Raw genomic sequence first — 22,830 nt, 5'->3', positions numbered from 1 at the left:
GTCATAGCATGGGACTTGAACTCTATGAATCCTGACAAGATGGATTCTAGGTCTGCACTGGCCAAAAACTATAAAGGTCAAATTTATAAATTTCCTGGTAGCTGCCTGATACAGTGACATACGCCTATAATCTCAGCACTCAGGGAGGCAGAGGCAGGCACATCTCTGTGAGTTTGAGGCCATCCTGATCTACAAAGTGAGTCCAGGACAGCCAAGGCTACACAGAGAAACCCTGTCTCAAAAAAACTAAAAAAGAAAAAAAAATCCTAGTAGCTATATGAATAAAAATGAAAAATAATGACATTTAAAGAAAGGTTTCATTAACTGTATAAATCCTAATCTTATAATTTGAACATAAAAATCAACATTTTAAATATATAGATACATTTTTACATTACTGTGGTTTTAATTATTTTTGCATGGGAAGCAGGATGGGACAAGATCTCACATAGCCCAAGATAGCCACTATGCTGACTAGTTTTATGTTAACTTGACAGGAGTTATAGTCATCTGAAAGGATAGAACCTCAACTGGGAAAAAAAAAAAACAACCTCCATTCGATCCAACTGTAAGGCATTTTTTTTTTATTAAATTGGTGACTGATTGGGGAGAGCCTACCCCTTTGTGAGTGGTGTCATCCTTGGGCCGGTGAATCTAAATGAGCCATGAGAGGCAAGCCTAAGCAGCACTCCTCCATGACCTCTGCATCAGCTTCTAACTCTGGGATGCTGTCCTGCTTAAGTTTCTGCCCACTTTCCTTTCAATGATGAATATGAAAGTGGGAGGAAAATAAGCCCTTTCCTCCCCAAGATTCTTTTGGTCATGGTATTTCATCACAGCAATGGTAACCCTACACTAAAACAGACAGACATGAATTAAATATGTAGCTAAGGCTGACCTTGAATTCCTGATTCTTGCTGCCTGTACGTGAGTGCTAGATAACAGGCATGCACCACCATGAGCATGGTTTAGATATTAAATGTCTCCCAAAAGCTCATTTTTCGAAAGCTCATCTTGATCTCCATATGACCATGTTATTAGTGGTGGTAGAACTTTATGAGCATGGCCTGGTTGGAGTAAGTAGGATGTCGAAAGCACACCCACAAAGGAGATCTTGGGATTCCACCCCCTTCCTCTTTCACTGTCTATTTCCCAGATGCCATGAGGTCAGCGACTACATGCCCTCCACCATGAAATTCTACCTCAGTACAGGCCCAAAGCAACTACATCAAGTAAATATAGACTGAAAACTTTTAAGTTGATTTCTCTCAGGTATAGAACGAGGATTAATGACTTTTTTTCCCCTCACAGTAGCTCTTCAAAGAGTGGTATGCAGTTTACATTTATGAAACATCTTGGTTGCAATGACATTTCAAATGTAACAGTCACATGTGGCTAGTGACTAACATAATAGATAGTGCAACTCTAGTCAGCAGAGGATTAAGGAAGGTATACAATTATCATGGCTGGACTTAACTGGAAGAAAAATAATTGGGTGGAACTTAAGTGTTTTAGTCTTGCTCTGTAAGAAATGACAGATATGTTTAAGAGTGATCCAAATAACTGACAGAAGTCTGAGGCATACCTGTCATTCTGCTCATAGATGTTAAGACCTAAGGCATCCACACCTAGCCATAGCTCTGAGCCTTTCTTGTTCTTGATGCTGAAATAGTTCACACCATACATCTCCAGGTCTTGAGCAATCTTGAGGTATTCCAGGACAGCATCTTCCCTATATGACACAGAAAAAGAAAGGGGGGGAATGTCACAAAGTAGGGCTTCATTAGTAGACCCAGCCAGCTTGCTCTTTGTTTCTGACAGTGGTCTTGCTAACAGGGCTGGGAAATGGATAGACCTTAAGCAAGTGATGAGCAACAAGAACACACATGGTTTCTGTTAAACAAAAACTACTGTCAGGACCCTAAAGAATAAGGAGAGGCTGTCACTTATTGGCCTCTAGAATACTAACTGTTCAGAAGAAGCTATACTTTCCCTCCTATGCATTGTGACTTCCTCTTATAGACATACATTCCCAGTAGAATTTAGACAGAGTACTGATAGTAAAATGAGATTTGTTCCTCAACTAGATAGCCATCAAATGCTTTTACAATATTGAGAAAACTCCTTTCCCATTTATTTTTAAGGGAAGAATGACAACGTAGGCCAGAAACTTTCTGGAGAGCCTGATCTTCCTTCCTTTTCATTACAGTCAAACTGTTTAGGATATAGGGAGTGGTGGAACATGCACCACCTGTAATCCCAGCACATGGAAGGTACAGAGAGAGAGGCTGGAAGATTGTATGCTCAGGATCAGCCTAGGCTACATAGTGAGATCATTTCTCAAAAGAACTTCTGGGGCTGGCAAGATGGATCAGTTGGTCAAGCATTGACCAGCAAGCCTTACAACCTGATTTCATTTACTGGGACCTACACAGTAGAGTAGAAGAAAATAGATTCCCAAAAGTTGCCCCTGACCTCTGCATGTGCACGCTGACATGAAGCACAGGTGTGCTGACAGACAGACAAACAGACACAACATGCAAAATAAAAAATAAATAATTGTCCTGATTTTATAGTTGATAATCTTTTCATTAAAACTTTGCTCTTACAAATTAATAAAAAGCCTAAAACGAAATCACAGTTTGTTTCAAGTTTGCCTTCTATATGTAAGTGCTAAAATCATCCCTATCTTTCTTACAATCTATCAACGTCCCTAATAATTTGTCTCTTCTTTGTAGACCCAATCCTCATTCTCCTTGCAAGGACAGTGAAGCTCACAGCTGGTAGGGGAGGCTTACCTGAGCATGCCCCGGTGTTCCTCATGCCACACCTGGATCCTCTCTTCCCACTGGTCCTTGTTGAGTTTGTGCTGCTCCAAGACTCTAGAAAGACAATGAGTGATAAAGTACAGAACATAGGTAGGAGGAAAGGGGAGCTCTTTGGAGTTGACTTAAATGTGAAGTTAGCCAATGGAGGTATTACTGAGTTCATACTAAAAATTAGAGCTGAACACACTGAAGCAGACATAAGGAACTTTTTAAAAGAAGAGCTCCAAGAACAGATAACCAAACAGGACAATGGAATCATCCTCTTTACTCACTTCTCTCATTTATTTATTTGTTTGCTTGTTTGAGATGGGGGTCTCTCTATTTATAGAGCTCTCCTGTCTCAACTTACTACGTAGACCAGGCTGGCCTTGAACTGAAGAAAGCTCTACCTGCCTCCACCCCCTAAATTCTGGTATTAAAGGTGAGACCTTCTTTATTCCTTTAACCACAAAGCTAATAACATATTGTATATCCAACCTCCACAATAATATATCAGGATTCCAGTCCATGTTGAGCGGCTGACAGTAAAGGCCGGCAGAAATATTCTCTTCTAACTCCTCTTGGGGACAACAGTAGGAATTTATAAAACAGCTTTGGATACAGAGCAGATAAGGAGTCCCAAACTACTCGGAGGAAACCAAAAGGCATTTCCAGATTGTTAATCAAAGCCTGCTTTAAATGTACCATCTACCAGACTGTCACCACATTGTTAATTCAAAGCCCGCTTTAAATATGCCATCTTGGACAACATACCACTAGCTACAAAAGAGTCCTAGGGCACAATTACCATTCCTAATACCTCCTGATGAAGTGTTTACATGTCACATCTCCAATTTCACTAGGGATCCCACAATCAGGCTTAGTGTTTCTCCTATTCCAAAAGCTGATGAAAACAAAAGGCCATCTGATGCAAAATGAAACAATCCCCTCGTGCATTAAAAAAAAAAAAAATCAAGAAATTGGGGATTCAGATCAGTTCTGCCTCAAATATGCTGTGGGAAATGGGATAAATCAGCACGTACCTCTGTATCTCTATTTCCTGAGCCAGAAAATAAGGAAACCGCTTGCCTTGTTTATTTAGCATTGACACGGTGTTAAAACAAAAAATGTTAAGTGCTTAAGAGCCTTCACATTTGAAGTTTACAAAATCAGAAAAATCATGATGGTATTGTATTCCCCTGAAATGGAAATTCTTTGCAGCTGTACAGCTAGGCAGCACTTGATTCAAGTTTGGTATTTGCTCCCGACTGTAGGGGTTAGCTTAACAGTAACCACAGGTACAAATAAAGAGAGAATAGCACACACAGAAAACGGGACTCCAAGTGTGTCTGAGTTCGTTGGTATGTAAATGGGCTTCCATTTGTTTAGGATGTTGTGCTTTGTGTGGAGGAAGCATGTAAAATCCACAAACAACTCATGAACTTCCTTGAAAATGAATCGTGTTGAGAGTTCAGATTATGGTACCCATGGTTTCCATCTTTTTTTCTCTGTCTCCTGTGAATTTCTAAAATAAAATCTCATCGTGAAAAAGAAATGGAACCAGGGGAAAGGACAAAACAAATCGACCCATCTTTGCTTCTATGTAAGGACCTACCTTCTGAGTGACGGAGCTTTGAAATCAAGGAGTGAAAGGGGAAAAAAGCATTGAGGATCAGAAGTAAAATTTGATACAATAACATATGCCAATGTGCCTCTCTGAGCATCACAACATAGTCTTTAGACAGAACCCAGTGAAAATAAATTTATCTGGTAGCCCTATGGAGTGGGGATTAACCAGCTCCTGGCTGCTACACACTACCTACTTTTGCCAGGTCAAAGGAGGCTGGGGTACGACCTCACCTCTGGGGCAGCAACTTCTCTCCAGCCAGGTAGCCAGACTTGTGCACTTCCTTATTGAAGTCACCGTATTTAGACTGGACGGCATAGGACGCCAACAGCACAGCAGTTTCAGGTGGGCAATAAATGTCATCATTGAGAATGCCCTCCTTTACTTGCAGAAAGAACAGGCGCTGGGTGATATCCTGGATCAGTTCTTCAGATACATCCTCTGGGTAGAACTTGGCCCGGAACTTGAAGAGCAACGGGCTTTCCTTCCGCACATCCTGTGCAGTCACCTGGGAGGAGCAAGGAGGTTATATAGGCTCTCAAAAATAGATTTTGGTGATGGGAGACTATCTGTGAGGTAGTGTAAGAGACTGTAAGTTTGGGTACTCTTCTAAGGTTGGGAGGCAACTCTCATAATTTAAAAAATAAAAAATAAAAAACAGAAAACAAAAGTATTATTTTCATTTGGGAATCTTATATACATTTCTTCCTCTTGGGAATTTTCCTCTTAAAAAATAATAATACACAATGATGACAGAAGCCACCATTATCTCACAATATATCTTACTGATCTCAAATTATTTTTTTAGTTTAATTTTTATTTTTTATATTAATTATAGTTTATTTACTTTGTATCCCAGCTGTAGCCCCCTCTTTCATTCCCTCCCAATCGCTCTTTCCTTCCCTCTTCTTCTCCCATGCCCCCTCCCCAATCCACTGATAGGGGAGGTCCTCCTCCCCTTCCATCTGACCCCTAGCTTATCAGGTCTCATCAGGCTGCCATGTCTTCCTCTGTGGCCTAGCAAGGCAGCTCCTCTCTAGGGTGGGAAGAGGAGGTCAAAGAGCCAGCCACTGAGTTCATGTAAGAGACAGTTCCTGTTCCCATTACTAGGGAACCCACTTGTATACTGAGCTTCCATGGGCTACATCTGAGCAGGGTTTCTAGGTTATATCCATGTATGGTTCTTGGTTGGAGAATCAGTCTCAGAAAAGACACCTGTGCCCAGATATATTTGGTCCTCCTGGAGCTGATCTCTAATTCTAAGGGTAGATTTAAGAACACTCCACTGTTTTTAAGCTTCTTTTATAAAACTTATTTTATTTTATATTTTGTGTGTGTGTGTGTATGTTAAACCACATGCATGCCTGGCACCTATGCTGGCCAGAAGAGGGCATCAGATATCCTGGAATTACAGTTGAGCCTTCTCTCCAGGCCCAGACAGCTCTTCTTTCAAGTGTCTTCCAACTCAACAAACACTTGGAGAATAGCAAGTCTGGCTGACACCTCAGAAATGTGTAGGTAAGACCATAAACAAGATGACCTTCTAAACCCGAAAATGGCTCCCAATTTACCCAGCAAAAGTGGCCATTGTTGGGACCAGCAACATGACTCAGAAATTAAAGGCATTTGTTTCCAAGACTGGGGACCAACAAAGTGGAAGAGAGAATTGCCACATGTACCATGATATGCATGCATGCACAGATTCACAGGCAGAGACATAATAAATATAAATATAGTAAATAACTAAATATAATTCTATAAAGTTTTCATTCTTTAGTAAAACAAGACTCTTTGAAGCATACATGTGAAATTCCCACAGCACAATACCGAGTCAACAGTTAGCCAGTTTGAGGATATGGAGAGGGAAGCCTGCCACGTGTCTGAAGATTCTACGCAGGGCTTTTCTGACAATCCTTTAGACCTCAAATTTGCCCTAAACCACTAAAGCTTTGTCTAAAACAAGTCTAAATTAAAGAAGAGTCTCCACTCCTTTGGCTAGCCATCTTGCTCAGAAGTCAAAGTTGAAATACAGAAACTTCCCTTTGGTTGAGTCCTCTGCCTATAGTTTGACGAAAGTAACAGAAGTATAGTGTTGGGCTAGCCATAATCACGACACTCTGAAAGTGGAAACAAGACGATCATATGTTCAAGATCAGTGTCTGCCGCATATGGAGCTTGAGACCAGCCTAGAACACAAAACCCTTTCTCAAAATAAAAAAAAAGAGATGCTTGTTATGGAAGCTGCAGAACCAGCCATGCAGGCAAATGAGAAAAAAAAAAAATCTTTTGTCTGTAGAAAGCAACAATCCTACATAAACATGGAAACCTTCGTCTGACTTAGGACAGCTGGCTAAGTTTGATTGTTCCCCTCCATGTAACTTTTTAAACTAACAGTCTAAATAAGGTTCCCTTCACTGACTGAGTATCTCAGGTTTGCTAGCCAGCATATGTTATGACCTGGAACAACTTCTGAGAGAGTAATAAGTGATATACCTTCTTATTGAGTTTCAGCCAAGTAGAGAAAGCTTTTGTGTCCTGGTACTGCAGCCCAAAGAACCAAACTTCCCTTAAGCCAATAGTTTTCACCACCTGGAAAAGACAAAACAGTCAGTAGTTTAATATCTACCCTGTGCCGGGAATTAAAGAACATAAAGGTGGAACAAACTTAATCGAACCTAAAAAGGGTTTAAGGTACTGCCAGTCTGGAAAGAAAATGTACTTAAAGCCTATTGTCAGTGACAATGGCTCCTGGAAGATTGAGAGTCCATATTCTTCAGAGATATGGCCTGTGGTAGGTTTCCCATAAGCCAGTGGATGGCTCTACACCTAGGAACGTACTGGCAAGACTCTAGACTCTGTGGGTTAAGAAAAACGAGTATATGACGTTGAGAGATAAAGGATATGAAATTAGATAGAAGGAGGTGAATATGATCAAAATACATTGTGTATATGCATGAAATTCCCAAATAATTAAAAAAATATTTTCAAAAGTATTAATGTCATACAAGGAGTATGGATTTAAAAAAAAAAAAAAGAACATAAGAGGAAAAGTACAAAACCGATGGATAAAAGGAGGGTCATTATAATAAAAATATGTGTATGAAAATGTCATAAATTCATTGTCTTAAACAATTAACATATGCTTAATACATAATTAAAAAGAAAAAAAGAACTGCTATCCTATCACTTTCTTGCCCCACTAAGCACTACTGTGAATACTGGTACACACACATTATCATCTTTAATTCTCAAGAGACCTATTACAGAAGTACAATGGAGCTCACTTTACAGACAGTGAAAACAAAATTCCAGAAAAGACATTATATGCCCAATGTGCAGATACTGAGCAACAGGGTCGATTTAAATTATGTCATATTTCCAAATGGAGACAATTATCATACTCTCTGCCACTGTCCTCTTCTACTAAAATGCTATATAGCATCTTCTCCCAGAATGGATTAGACTCTGTAGACAAAGATTCATGGGATAACTCCTGTATCATATTCTCCTGGGGTGCTCTCACATATTGTCCTTCAGCGTTCTTGTTTTGTTTTTGTTTATTTATTTTAGTTTTTATTAATTATTTTTATTTTTATTAATTACAGTTTATTCAGTTTGTATCTCCCAGTACTTCCCTCCCTACTCCCCTCCCAATCTCACCCATCCTTTTCCCCATAGGTCCTCCTCCCCTTTCCTCTGTTCCTAGTCTATCAGGTCTCATCAGGCCTGTCTGTATTGTCTTCTTCTGTGGCCTGGTAAGGCTGCTCCCCCTAAGGGGAAGGTGATCAAAGAGCAGGCCAATCAGTTCATGTCGGGAAACAGTCCCTGTCCCAATTACTATGGAGGCCACTTGGACACTGAACTGCCATAGGCTACCTCCATGTAGAGGTTTCAGGCCATCTGAATGAGTGGTCCTTGGCTGGAATATCAGTTTCAGAAAAGACCCCTGTGCCCAGACTTTTTGGATCTGTTGCTCTCCTTGTGGAGCTCCTGTCTTCTCCAGGTCTTACTATCTCCCACTTCTTTCATAAGATTCCCTACATTCTGCCCAAATTTGGCTATGAGTCTCAGCATCTGCCTCTTTACCCTGCAGGGTAGAACCTTTCAGAGGCCTTCTGTGGTAGGCTCCTGTCCTGTTCCCTGTTTTCTCCCTCCTCAGATGTCCATCCTCTTTGCCTTTCTGAATGGGTATTGAACATCCTAGCCAGAGTTCTCCTTCAACACATGCTGGAGAGGATATGGAGAAAGGGGAACCCTCCTCCACTGCTGGTGGGAATGTAAACTTATACAACCACTTTGGAAATCAATCTGCCGCTTCCTCAGACAATTAGGAATAGCGCTTCCTCAAGATCCAACTATACCACTCCTAGGCATATATCCAAAAGATGCTCAAGTATACAACAAGGACATTTGCTCAACCATGTTTGTAGTACCGTTATTTATAATTGCCAGAAGCTGGAAACAACCCAGATGTCCCTCAGTTGAGGAATGGATACAGAATTTGTGGTGCTTTTACACAATGGAATACTACTCAGCAATTTTAAAAAAGGAAATCATATTATTCCTTAATAATAAATAAAAATCAAGAATGCTTTTCTGAATGGGGATTGAACATCTTAGCCAGAGTCCTCCTTCCTGATTAGCTTCCTTAGGTATATTTTAGTATGTTTATCCTGTATTATATGTCTAGTATCCACTTATGAGTGAGTATATACCCTGTGTGTCTTTCTGCTTCTGAGATAGCTCACTCAGGATGATCTTTTCCAGTTCTCACCATGTACCTGCAAATTTCATGATTTCCTTGTTTTTTATCGCTGAGTAATATTCCATTGTGTAGATGTACCACAATTTCTGTATCCATTCTTCCACTGAGGGGCATCTGGGCTGTTTCCAGCTTCTGGCTATTACAAATAAGGCTGCTATAAACATGGTTGAGCAAATGTCCTTGTTGTATACTTGAGCATCTTTTGGATATATGCCTAGGAGTGGTATAGCTAGATCTTGAAGAAGCGTTATTCCTACTGTCTGAGATAGCACCAGATTGATTTCCAAAGTGGTTGTACAAGTTTATATTTCCACCATCAATGGAGGTGGGTTCCCCTTTTTCCACAAAAAAAATTTTTTTTGAGGCAGGGTTTCTTTGCATAGCCTTGGCTGTCTTGGACTCACTTTGTAGACTAGGCTGGCCTAGAACTCACAGAGATAAACATACCTCTGCTTCCTTGAGTGCTGGGATTAAAAGAATGTGCCACCATACCCATTTTATCTGTAATTTGCCAGCATGCAAATCTTTTATCTATAATTTGCAGCCAGTGAATTTCTTTCACTGGTTCTAACTTCCTCATTATCTAATTTAGAGGAAATTTTTAAATGACCTCACAAGAAGTGATGGGTATGGGAAGTGTTTTTTTTCTTTCCTTTTTTTTTTTAAGGTTCTTGTCCTACATTTAACATAGGACCCAAGTACTAGCTCTGATTTTTCAACATGGTTTCAGAATTATGTTTGAAATGCAACTGGTGGAAAGAAGAAAAGTTCCAAAAATGTTCAAATCCTAGAGAAAGAAAAAGACCCACTGAAGACAGAATAGGCTACACGGCTACCATGCGTAGGTACTGAAGGAGTGGAGTAAAAGAAACTGAACTGGCAAAGCAACAACTGGCTTTTTACCTAAACCAAGAGTCCATCTGTGGTAGCTCAGAAAACCTAAGACAGAAGTGAATTTTGATATGAGTACTGCCTCTTCTTTTGTGAGCATAGGGAAATCAAAACGGTATGAAATTTCCACTTCCTTAAGCTCTTGAGCTTGGAGAGATGCTGAAGTTCCCAAGTGAGGATATGGGAGGAAGGAAATACAGTCTAAAGTCAAATCTGATACTGAAAAAGAACAAAGGACAAAAGAGATGACCTGTGACTACAGGCTACAAGGAAATCTCCAATTAAGGTCCATAGAGTGATGGGAGCCATTATGATCAGCCAACATTTGGCTCCATTTCCGATCTCAAGAACAAGGAAACTGGGCTAACAATTACTCACTTCCAATTTTTATAGTAACCAAGACGTCTATTTCAGATGGGGCAGGGCTAGAGGGATGAAAGTCCCTGCTTTTCAAGGTAAAGAAAAATATCTAGCTCTTTGTTCTAGAAATAAACCTCTATGGATCCAGTGAGCAGATTCCTTACAATGCTGAGAAATGGCTCAGACCCTGGGAAAAATATATTTGCTCCCTTTGGTATCAGACATCCTGCTCAGATGACCAAAGCTAGTATTCAATGTTGCCCTTAAGAAACCTTTAAGAAGAACACAGTGAATGACTATACCCAAAAGGTCTTGGGGTATGGTAGAACTGAGGTGCACCAAAAGCATCATTAATCAAGACGATTGGGGAACTATCCCAATAAACACATTTTGGATAGAAAAGAAAAGAAACTTCTAGAGGCTGTGAATTCTGTTCTGTACTCTGCACTGATCCCCCTAATAGGCTGTGGATAGTAAACAGCGTTAACACAGCACAGACTAGAAAACTGAAGTCCAGTGATGTGCCAATCAAGTTGCCTTCAAAGTGGGTATAGCCCCATACATAAGTACTGCTCTCAGCTTTGGTCAGAGGAGCTTCTTTGTGCCTGTGCTCAGCAGAAACTATGAATTCTTAACTATACTAAGTGGCAAGAATAAGCGGCTATTGAATGTTCAGCCTTAAATTGAACATCTATATCACCTCCTCCAAGGCACCATGAAACTCAACAAAGAGAGGACAGAAAGAATGTTAAGAGCAGGAAGATAAGAAGGTGTGCTGTGAAATGCTGTCATCCAGGCATGATGTCATTGCAGTCCAGAACTCCAGAGCAGCTCTGAACACCCACATGAGATCTCCATAAGATCTGAGTTAATATCTTGTCATGGAAAAGGCTTTTGATGCCACACCCATGTCTGAAGATCTACAAGCAGTTACTGGTTGCTAACCAAGCTTCTATAAATGATCCTTAAGAAACTCACTATTTTTTGGGGGGGGGGGGTTGAGGGGGCAGACATAAAAGTGAAAAAGGAACTAGGGCAGAGAATAGGAGAAAGAGATCAACAGGAGTAGGAATTGGAACTAATGAGGAAAATGGAGGAGTGAATATATCAAAATACATTAAGTACATTTTACTGACTATATTATGCTGGGAGTGGTGGTATACACCTTTACTCCCAGGACTCAGGGAGGCAGAGGCAGGTGGATCACAGTGATATCAACGCTAGCCTGGTCTACAAAGTGAGTATAGGACAGCCAAGGCTACACAGAGAAATCCTGTCTCAAAAGAAGGAGAAGGAGAAAGTAAAAGGAGGAGGAGGAGGAAAGAGAGAGAGAGAGAGAGAGAGAGAGAGAGAGAGAGAGAAAGAATGTTATACCAAAATGGGCATGGTGGTGCACACCTACAGAGTGAGTTCCAGGACAGCCAGTGCTGCTACCACACACACAAAATTCTGTCTCAAAAAATAATAACAAAAAGAAAGATAAACCAATTATTATGTATAATTAACACATGGTAATAAAAAAACTACAGAGAAATAAAATCATAATCCAATGAAAGGAAGAGATTTGATTACAAGAAAGTCATTGCTTATCAGGTCTTCTCAAATAATTAACATTTTTTTTTTAAAAAAAGGGAGCAGCCTGGTCAGGCCACAGAGGAAGACAATGCAGTCAGTTCTGCTGAGACCTGATAGGTTAGGGTCAGATGGAAGGGGAGGAGGACCTCCCCTATCACTGGGCTTCAAGAGGGGCAGGGAGGAGAAGAAAGAGGGAAGGTTGGATTGGGAGGGAATGAGGGAGGGGGCTACAGCTGGGATACAAAGTGAATAAACTATAATTAATATAAAAAACAAAAATTTAAAAAGTGAAGAAAAATAAAATAAAATTAATTAATTAACTTAAAAATAAAATCATTGCTAACTTCTAAGTGCTTTGAAGTCTAAGACAAACCCCCTTTTGCCTCTTTTATTTACTTGTAGAAGTCAATTCAAGAGTCAATGCCACCTTCCTGGTACATTACCTGCATTTATCTCTGTAGAAAACCAGCGATATTATGAGCTATCTCAGAAGCTTAGAGCTATATCAAGCAAGACCAGAGCCTTAAGAAAGAAAAATTCTGCATGAGAAATTATGTGCAAAACTGCATAAATGCCCAAACGTCTGAGGTACATGAGATTCTATTGCAGGCTGGCAGCAGCTGCATTATCCACCCACCCAAAAAATAAAATCTATGGTTAACTGAAAAAATCTGTAAGATGCTAACACAACCTCTGCTTCTTCTGCTGCACACAGCCTGTACTGCAGTGAGTATCTTTACAGAAAAACTACACTCAGCCCAGTTTCTGTCTGTAGGCAAAGGGCACTCAAAGGGCATAGTTGACAGAAGGCATTGGGAAAAGTAGAATCTACCCAGGTTCAAGCTCGAACTTATACCTCCTTATAGCTGTGTGACCTGAAGCAAAACTTTTCCCCTCAGTAAGCCTTAGTATCTCCTTTGTAGGATGGAAATGCGACTAAGATTAGTGTTGTAATAGGTGTTAATCATCCTACAAAATGAAATCAGAAAGTAAAAAGTCATTGTGTTTCACCGAGTCAGAAAAGCTTTGTGATTTTTGTGGTTTTCTCAACTGAACTCTCAGGGCATTTCCCACATAATGTTCGGCTCTTAATATCAACTATTAGGATGGCTGAGAAGCCAGACAGGATCTCTATATACAAACACATGCAATCCTAATAGCATATATTTCACTAATAATAGGAATTAGTAAAAAAGAGGCCATAAAACTGAAGGAGGGGGTATAAGTATATAGGAGGGCTTGGAGGGAGGAAAACGAAGGGACAAATGTAATTACACTACACTCTCAAAAACAAAAATAACGTTATTCATAGTGGTGGTCCTGCCACCTAGTGGCACATACATAATTCAAGATGAAATCATTTGAAAAATCTGCTTTAAGAAATTAAAGCAAGCAACTGCAGTATGCCTGCAGCAAAATCTATTCTTTCTCTTTTCTGGCAACAAGCACACTAACAAAAAGAAACCGAGGTAATTGAAAGCAACTGTGTGCCCCATTCCTCTTTCCCACCAGGCCTTGGGCCTCCTCAAGCTATGGCTTCCCATTGTTGCATGTTATTTATCACTGGGTGCCAAGAAATATGCTTCCTCTTTCTTTTACTTCTTTCTGGTCCCAGGCCAGATGCCTGCTGAGTTCCTGGATGGCCCTAGAGCTTTAGTCAATTCCTCTCAAGCTTCCGTTCTACCAGGAGGACTTCCTTGAATGATGGGTCTCAAAAGTCAGGTAGAATGCATTTCTTCCCTGTGTTTTATCAAGTTAGAGAAAGGAAAGTGCTCACATCCTCCCACCACCTGTGCACATAGACCTCTGTAGAATCTCATTTTCTCTTGCTTTCACCTCAAGATAGCTGCTTGGTATCTCATCAAGTTCAAATCTTTCTCCAATAGTTTTCACCTATGATGATTTCACAGCTCTGACCTTTCTGCCCTTTCTGGCTGTATTCCCTTTTCTACGGCAGCCTCTCAGGGACCTGAGAACAGGAAACACATCTTCTATGAGAGATCTCTAAGCTGTAACACCTCCATTCACCCCATACTATGTAGTGCAGCGGGAGAAAAATATCTTTGTTCAGAACTGTATATGAAACTCTGTATCACAACTTGCAAGTGATATGACCTACCAAGGAATGTTCTTTGTCCTATCAGGACAGTATGACTGTGATGATTAAAGAATCCAGCTATATGCATTACCTCAAGTATTAATAACATCAAACCCAACTTACCATTTTTCAAGAATACAACGTATTGTTCCTAACAACAGTCACCATGCTATATAATATAACTCAAGGTCATTTTTTCTTTGTTCCTATGTCTGTTGAGACAGGATTTCATGTTGCTTCACCTGGCCTCAATTAAAACTCACTATGTTCCTGAACTCCTGATTTTCCTACCTCGATCTTCAGAGATTACAGGCTACCACACCCAACTTCAGGCTCACTCTAAAGTGAATGAAATTTTACCTAAAGCTGCCAGCCTGGGATAGTCTATAGTAGGTGCTCCATAAATATACTTCCCAAGACAATGATCATCTGGATTAGAATTTATCTGGTTTTCTCAGTCCTTTCCTTGATGATTATGAAAGACTAGTCTCTTAGGACTCCATCTGGGAGGAAATAACCTGAGGAAGCTAGCACATGTCTGTAACTCAGCAGGCTTAGACAGGAAGATTGTCTCAAGTTCTAGGCAGCATCCACTACATAATAAAAATTAAGTCAGCCAGTGTTATATGGCAAAGTGTCATCTCCCTCTCAAAATTTACCATTCTAACCTGCCCAGGGCTTGCAGAAATAGGGGCCTCCCACAGAACTACACACACAGTGCATAAAGCAAACCAACACCAAGAATGAGTTACTGAGTTGAGGCTTTTTAAAATTAATAAAACTTTGTCCACAGATTTTCTTTTGCCCCAGCCTCTAAGTCATGTCTTCCTTTCCTTCAGCAACCACCCTCCTCCAATACAAAAACTCAAAGCCCCAGTGGTAAGAGGAAGAGGAACATCCGGTTTGTGAGAGGATCATTTGTTTTGGGAGAAGAATGAGTAGGATCAGAACTCTGGAAGGAGTGTAAGAAGAGGCCAAAGTAAAACCCACCGTGACTGACACTCTCCCCTCTGTACCTCTTCTTAAAATTTTACCATCTAAAACAAAGGACCTAAGGCTTTATTTGGTATAGTGGATACATCTTATGTTGTCTTATAGACTGTTAGAAGCCAATCCAGATGAGATTTTCTGTGAGCTGCCTGTCTCTTCCTACCAACACAAATGAGGCATTTTCCTTCTTTTACAGAAAAGGGTTGTCTGAACTCTAAACAATAGAAATACAGAAGGGGGAGTAGAAGATATGCAGAAATAGTGACAGAGATAAATGTTTGAGAAATAACCAAATTTGAGAAACCATTCACAAATAGGGAAACTAAGGGCCAAAGGAAGATTGAAACAGTAAGAAATGTGGCAAAGCCAGCTCTAAAGACCAGAATTTCTGACTGTCTATTAAGTGTCCTTTTAACTTCATCAGTCTAGTATGTCCCTTTAAAAGCTGTCCAGTATAAAACCCACATGCAAAGAGGGAATGCAAAATGCATTCAGTCATTGCAGCTAGTACTGGAATGGGAGCTATGGGAATGTCAACACAGTATTTATATATTTAAAAGTTCCTCACACTAACTTGTGTTTTTACAAATTACTCATCAGTGTTTACCTTACACTATTAAAAATAAAAACGCAGAAAAAAGTATAGAGAGAAGGAGTAAGTTCCAACTAAATCGAAAATTAGATCATTGAGCTATCTCCCAATTCTAGTTCATGAGACAAAAAAGCAGCATTAGAAAGGGAACCATCATTTACTACTCTACATGCTTGCATATAAGACTCTCTTCCAGGCTGTTTGGGTTTCCTTATTGTCTTGCCCATTTCTGATCTGGAATTTTATGCAACCTTCTATGCCAATGTAAGAAAGTTGTTTTTTTTTGGGGGGGTAATGTTAAAGATATAAATAATATTACATTTTTATAAAAACAAAAGACCTATAAAGTAGGCATTAATTTTTCCCTTTATTTCACATTTGTGTATGTCCATGGATGCACGTGCCACAGTCTGCATGTAGAAGTGAGAGAGCCACTTGAAGGCATGCAGGCACACACCAATAATCCTAGTACTTGAGGGGATGAAGAATGAAGACTGTGAGTAAGAAGCCTACCTGGGATACCTAGTAAGTTCAAGGATAACCCAGGCTTTTTAAAAGAGACTTGTCTATGAATAGATACATAAATAAAAAACTGCAAATCTTTCAAAGTTAAAAGTTAAAGCTCCAAATATTCATATTTTCAGCAAATCTAGCATAGAACCACACTTCTGTCTCTTGTCTCCCTTGTTCAGGATTGAGGATGGGATGTATTAGAGCAAGGAGACTAAAATTTCCGATTACTAAAATTAAACTTTGCCTCCTTTTTAATTAAGTCTGGAGTCGGCCTTTGTTTTCACCTTCTTTGGAAGGGCAAGTAGGAAAAGAGACCTTTTCCAAAGCATAGAAGGTATGTGACCTGCACTGTGACAAGAGCTATTGCCAGAAGTGGTTAAGGAACAAGGCCTTCCATTACCTGGTCAAACAGCTGCTTGCCAGTGGTGTTGGGCTGAATGGCAAACTCCAGCTCCGCATCCATGGTGGTTACACGCACACTGATCTAGGATGAGAAGAAAGAAACCAGATTAGTTGTTTGGCTTTGTGCTCAGTAGGGGATGGGACATATGTCTCTGTTCAACCTTGGAGAAAGAAACCCGAATGACAAGAAACTGAATAAAAAGGAAACTGGCATGAAGAAATGTATAATGGTTACACATCATAACCTAACCATATTCCCATCCACATTACAGAAGATAAAAACACAGCCACAGATAATGCTCTACCAAGACACAAACAAAAATGCACATCATCCTACAACAAAGAGGAAGATAAGTATTCTCCACCTATACCATCCAGTTCCAGCCCACAGCATTCTCTTCTTACCTCTGTCTATAGCCTGGCTTATTTATGGCACATTAGTAGATAGCCTCTGAAGCAAGGCTCTGAAGCAAGGACACTGGGTTCTCCACTATGAATTTTCCAAGCTATAATAAAAACCTTCAAAGCAACATGTACCACTGCTGCGATAGAGCAGCAGTTCTCAACCTGTAGGTCATGACACTTTGAGGGGGTTGTGTAACTAAATGACTCTTTCATGGGAGTAATCTAAGATCACTGAAAAACACGAATATTTATATTCAATTACTAACAGTACCAAAATTACACTTACCAAGTAGCAAGAAAAACAACTTGAGGGTTTGAGGTCACACAACATGAAGAACTGCATTAAAGGGTTGCAGCATTAGGAAGGTTGAGAACCACTGCAATAGAGGCATGATGGGTATAGCCTAACAACTTTCTAATGGAATTTGAGGTCTACTCTACAGGAGGAAATTCATGTCCAGTACTGTAATCCTGCTCAAAAAAAAAAAAAAAAAAAAAAAAAACACGGCTGGGAAGGTCATATGCCCTAGTGGGTAACCTATTTCTATAGTTTTACTCAATAGACATGTAGTCAAACTGGCCTCAAAATATGTATTTATATCCATAGATTAGTTTTTTCTTCTAAGCTTTAAAGAAGTTGTTTTGGTTTTTGTTTTGTTTTGTATTGGTTTGTTATTGTTTTTATTTTTACATATAATTTTATTTATTTACTGCAATTTATTCACTTTGTATCCCAGCTGTAGCCCCACCCTCATTCCCTCCCAATCCTACCCTCCCTCCCTCATCGCCTCCCATACCACTTCCCCAGTCCACTGAGAGTGGAGGACCTCCTCCCCTTCCATCTGATCCTAGCCTATCAGGTCTCATCAGGACTGTCTTTCATAGCCTTCCTCTGAGGCCTGTTCAGGCTGCTCCCTCCTCAGGGGGAGGTAATCAAAGAGCCAGCCACTGAGTTCATGTCAGAGATAGACCCTGCTCCCCTTTTTAGGGAGCGCATTTGGACAATGAGCTGCCACAGGCTACCTCTGTGTGGGGGGTCCAGGTTGTCTCCATGAATGGTCCTTGGTTGGAGTGTCAGTGTCAGAAAAGATCCCTAGGCCCAAATTTTTTGGTTCTGTTGTTCTCCTTGTGGAGCTCCAGACCCTTCCAGATCTTTCTATCTCTCCCTTCTTTAATAAGATTCCCTGCACACTGCCCAAAGTTTGGCTATGAGTCTCAGCATTGGTTTTAATACCCTGTTAGGTAGAGTCTTTCAGAGGCCCTCTGTGGTAGGCTCCTGTCCTGTTCCTTATTTTCACCTTCTTCTAATGTCTATCCCATTTGCCTTTCTGAATGGTGATAAAGCATCTTACTCAGGGTCTTCCTTATTGCTTAGCTTCTTTAGGTGTACATATTTTAATATGATTATCCTATATTATGTCTAATAACCACTTATAAGTGAGTATATACCATATGTGTCTTTCTGCTTCTGGGATAGCTGACTCAGGATGATCTTTTCTAGTTCCCACCACTTGCCTGCAAATTTCATGACTTCCTTGTTTTTAATTGCTGAGTAGTATTCCATTGTGTAAATGTATCACAATTTCTGTATCCATTCCTCAATTGAGGGACATCTGGGTTGTTTCCAGGTTCTGGCTATTACGAATAAAGCTTCTATGAATATGGTTGACCAAATGTCCTTGCTGTATACTTGAGCATCTTTTGGATATATGCCTAGGAGTGGTATAGCTGGATCTTGAGAAACACTTAAGAAATGCTCAACATCGTTACTCATCGAGAAATGCAAATCAAAACAACCCAGAGATTTCACCTTACATCCATCAGAATGGCTAAGCTCAAAAACTCAAGTGGCAACACATGCTCGAGAGGGTGTGGAAAAAGGGGAACCCTCCTCCATTATTGGTGGTAATGTAAACTTGTACAACCACTTTGGAAATCAATTTGGTGCTTTCTCAGACTATTAGGAATAGTGCTTCCTCAAGATCCAGCTATACCACTGTTGTTGTTTTGTTTGTTTGTTTGCTTGCTTGCTTTTTAATGGCTTTCAGTTAATATGGACACATGAGTGGCCAAATGTTGAGTGCTTGGTCTTAAACAAGGCATCTTCATTTACCCACTCCTCACCAAAGCCCAGATAAAGTCATAAAAGATGGAGCAGAAAGAATGTAAGTGCTGGAGGATGGAGAGGAATACTACAAACACCGTCTTCTGGTTATGGAATGGCAGAGGCAAAAATGAATGCACGGCAATGGTGGACATTTCCATAAGACATGCACAATAATGGGCAGATCAATATAGATAGGGCAGGGGCCAATGAGACTCCATCCCTCCCTAAGGAGCTACAGCATATTAATTGTTGCAGGAAAGGAGTCATTTTGATGTAGCCACTGTTAAGTTGTCCTTGTAAGTAACCTCCCACACATGTTCGTGCAAGCAACCCTAATTACATGCAGTGGAGGATGAAAAACCAAAACCCATTGAAGGTAACGTGGATAAGAAATGACAACATGAATATGATCAAAGTGTATGTGTATAAACAATGTCAACCACTCCTAGGTATATACCCAAAGTTCGTTCAAGTACACAAAAGGGATACTTGCTCAACCATGTTTATAGCAGCTTTATTTGTAATAGCCAGAACATGGAAACAACCCAGATGTCCATCAACGGAGGAATGGGTACAGAAATTGTGGTATTTTTACACAATGGAATACTACTCAGCAATCAAAAAGGAGGAAATCATGAAATTTGCAGGCAAATGGTGGGATCTAGAAAAGATCATTCTGAGTGAAATATCCCAGAAGGAGAAAGACACACACGGTATATACTCACTTATATAGACCTATAAGATATGATAAACATAATGAAATCTATACACCTAAAAAAGATAATCAATTGAGCGGACATGGAGTAAGATGATCAATCCTCGTTTAGAAAGACAGATGGGATGTGCTTTGAACGTATGACAGGAGTCTACTGAGCACATCTGAAAGACTCTAATTAAGCAGTGTTTTCAAAGCAAAGACTCATGACCAAACCTTTGGCAGAGTACAGGGAATCATAAGAAAGAAGGGGAGTTAGTCTGATGGGGAAAGGATAGGAGCTCCACAAGGACCAAATATATCTGGGCACAGGGTCTTTTCTGAGACTGACATTCAACCAAGGACCATGTACGGATATAACCTAGAACCTCCACTCAGATGTAGCCTGTGGTAGCTCAGTAACCAATTGGTTTCCCAAAGTGAGGGGAACAAGGACTATTTCTAACAGGAACTCAATGACTGGCTCTTTGGCCTCCCCACCCCCGAAGGGAGGAGCAGTCCTGTTAGGCCACAGAGGAGGGCTTTGCAGCCAGTCCTGAAGATACCTGATAAAACAGGATCAGATGAATGGGGAGGAGGTCCCCCCTATCAGTGGACTTGGAAAGGGGCAGGGTGGAGATGAGGGAGGGAGGGACTGGGAGGGAATGAGGGATCGGGACATGGCTGGGATACAGAGTTAATAAAATGTAACTGATAAAAAAATAAAATAAAATAAAACTGAAAAAAAAAAAACAATGTCTATACAGACATATTTGTACATACATATTTTAAATTGTGTAAAAATAAAAATAAATTTAAGAAAACTGGGTTTCAAGCCTAACAATACCATAATGGGCTCAATTTACCAACCTGGATGGCTCTTATCCTTTTCTTGGGCCCTAGTTTCACTCATCCGCACAAGGGCAGAGAGACATGGGTTGGGGGAGCAATTGATCAAAATAATGTCTAAGGATAATTCTAATAATGAAGTCAGTGTTTCTATATACTGCCTTGCTCTTCCTGCATTTGTATTTTGTTCTTCTCTCCAAGCATAGGAGAAGAAAGGAACATCAGTAAAGATGAATGTGTGCCTTATAAATGTGTTACCAAAGCCAAGTTAATGGAAGGACAAAGAGAGGCACCCAGGTACAGATCAAACTATCAGGCAGCAGAGGAAAGTGAGGGGCAAAATGATATAATTATATTTCAATCCAAAACTATTTTAAATAAAAATATTAACATTCTATTTTAAATGAAAAGAGAAAATATCAATTAACAGAAAGTTATGAAGGAAGAACTGTGAGAATCCACAGTGATAACCAAATCAAAGCTTTTATATAATCTCAGAGGAAAATAGTTTAGTCACTAAAGACAGGAACAAGTAAAGCTAGTGCCATGTGGGAAGTAAGACACATCTAGCCAGCTTACTTTGTGTTACACTAAGCTTCCTGGCAATCCAGTGAGTACAATAGTAATGCTATAATAATGTTCTGTAGTAATGTTCTGACATAGTATGGAGAAAATGGTCCAAAGGGCTGGAATTTGTGGGAAAAGGGGTTGCATGCTAAGTACAGCCTCAAGTCACCTTGTGCTGGGTAAAAAGTGGCAGCAAACTATCCAGTGGGGCTGGGAAGATGGGTCAGTGGGTAGAGTTCTTGCTCTGCAAGCATGAGAGCCTGAGTTCAATCCCCAGTACCACACAATAGTTGGTATGGGTGTTACATGCTTATAATTCTGGCAATTCAAGAGATGGAAGAAACTCCATAGCCAATGAGCACAGTCAATCAATAAGCTCCAGTTTCAGCTGGAGACCCTTTTTCATTAAAATAAAATAAAATGAAAAGTGATAGCAGAAGTCACCTGACATTCACCTCTATCCTTTACACATGTATATGCAAACATGTATATATACCTAGCATATCAGTGTGTATACACACAATGACTAACAATATAGGCACTGAAATGAGGACAGTAGCCTTTCAAATATATTGGTTTATTCTCATCTCAATATTTATTTCTAATTTAGAATTATATCTCTGGAATGCAAGGCTAAGTAAACACAAAGAAAAATGCTGGGTACATGAACAGCCATCAAATAAGAGGCCATAAAAGAGAAGGCTATAGTGACAAGGATATAAGTTCAGTGTTAGAGCAGTTATCTAGCATTCACAAGGCTCCAAAGATGGTACAAGAATGCATACAAAGGCAAACTGATCATAGTACAAGCAGGGAATGATGAGGGCATTTTATTCCTTGACCTTTTGATGGGAGGTACCATTCTTGCCAATCTAGCAAAGGCAACAGAACACTCGTCAGAATATTTTTAAGAGCATAAAATAAAGTAAATGCAAATTGAAATGCAAGTTGAAATAGATGTCAGATTTAACAATGTGTTCTTATACACTGTATTAAGTTAATTACCTAGCACTGGGTCTTAATATTTGCTACTTTCTTTTTAAAATCTTTATTTTTTGACAGATTTATACATTTATTTAAACAATGAATTTTAGTCCTTTTACACACCCCTCATTCCACCTACCATTGGCACTCCTCTCCTTATTTCTATGTCTTCTTTTTCTGTTTGGTCCACTCAGTTTAATGGATTTCCTTGCCCAAGCATTGATGGAAAGTTTGTCAATAAAGTAAGGACAATTTATCTATGGCAATGTCACTTTAAAAAGAGATACTATTCCTCCAATAAACATTAACTGTCAATAGCCCCTGGGGGAGGGGGTGATATGTCTTTTAGATACAATATAGTCACTGCAGGACTGTAATTTTAATTTAGTATAAATGATATTTTAAGAGATTTAGAATAACTAAGTATCTCAGACTTCCACTGATGACAATATCATAGGTATTGTGGCTACTACTTTTTTTTTTTTTTTTTTTTTTTTGGTTTTTGGTTTTGTCAAGGCAGGGTTTCTCTATGTAGCCTTGGCTTCCTGGACTCATTTTGTAGAGCAGGCTGGCCTTAAACTCACAGAAATCCACCTGCTTCTGC

General features: G+C 39.9%; 1 protein-coding gene and 1 non-coding gene across 2 annotated transcripts in view; one reads left to right on the top strand and one right to left on the bottom strand.

The window, feature by feature from the left end:
• Msn (moesin) overlaps nucleotides 1-22,830 on the bottom strand; it is a 77,478-nt gene that overhangs the window by 11,049 nt on the left and 43,599 nt on the right. Inside the window, exons 2-6 of the mRNA XM_060375536.1 lie at nucleotides 16,619-16,702; nucleotides 6,928-7,023; nucleotides 4,668-4,942; nucleotides 2,799-2,882; nucleotides 1,586-1,732 (exon numbers count right to left, since the gene is read on the bottom strand). Coding sequence (XP_060231519.1) covers nucleotides 1,586-1,732; nucleotides 2,799-2,882; nucleotides 4,668-4,942; nucleotides 6,928-7,023; nucleotides 16,619-16,702 — 686 coding nt within the window. The remainder of the gene's footprint in view (nucleotides 1-1,585; nucleotides 1,733-2,798; nucleotides 2,883-4,667; nucleotides 4,943-6,927; nucleotides 7,024-16,618; nucleotides 16,703-22,830) is intronic.
• Nucleotides 6,668-6,813, top strand: LOC132650271 (small Cajal body-specific RNA 3). The gene has a single exon (XR_009588641.1). It is a non-coding gene; the product is annotated as a small Cajal body-specific RNA 3 (non-coding RNA).

Source organism: Meriones unguiculatus, chromosome X, assembly GCF_030254825.1.
Source record: "Meriones unguiculatus strain TT.TT164.6M chromosome X, Bangor_MerUng_6.1, whole genome shotgun sequence".
Classification (NCBI taxonomy): domain Eukaryota; kingdom Metazoa; phylum Chordata; class Mammalia; order Rodentia; family Muridae; genus Meriones; species Meriones unguiculatus.
Note: the sequence above shows the minus strand (reverse complement) of the source record. Positions and strands in the feature narration are given on the sequence as shown.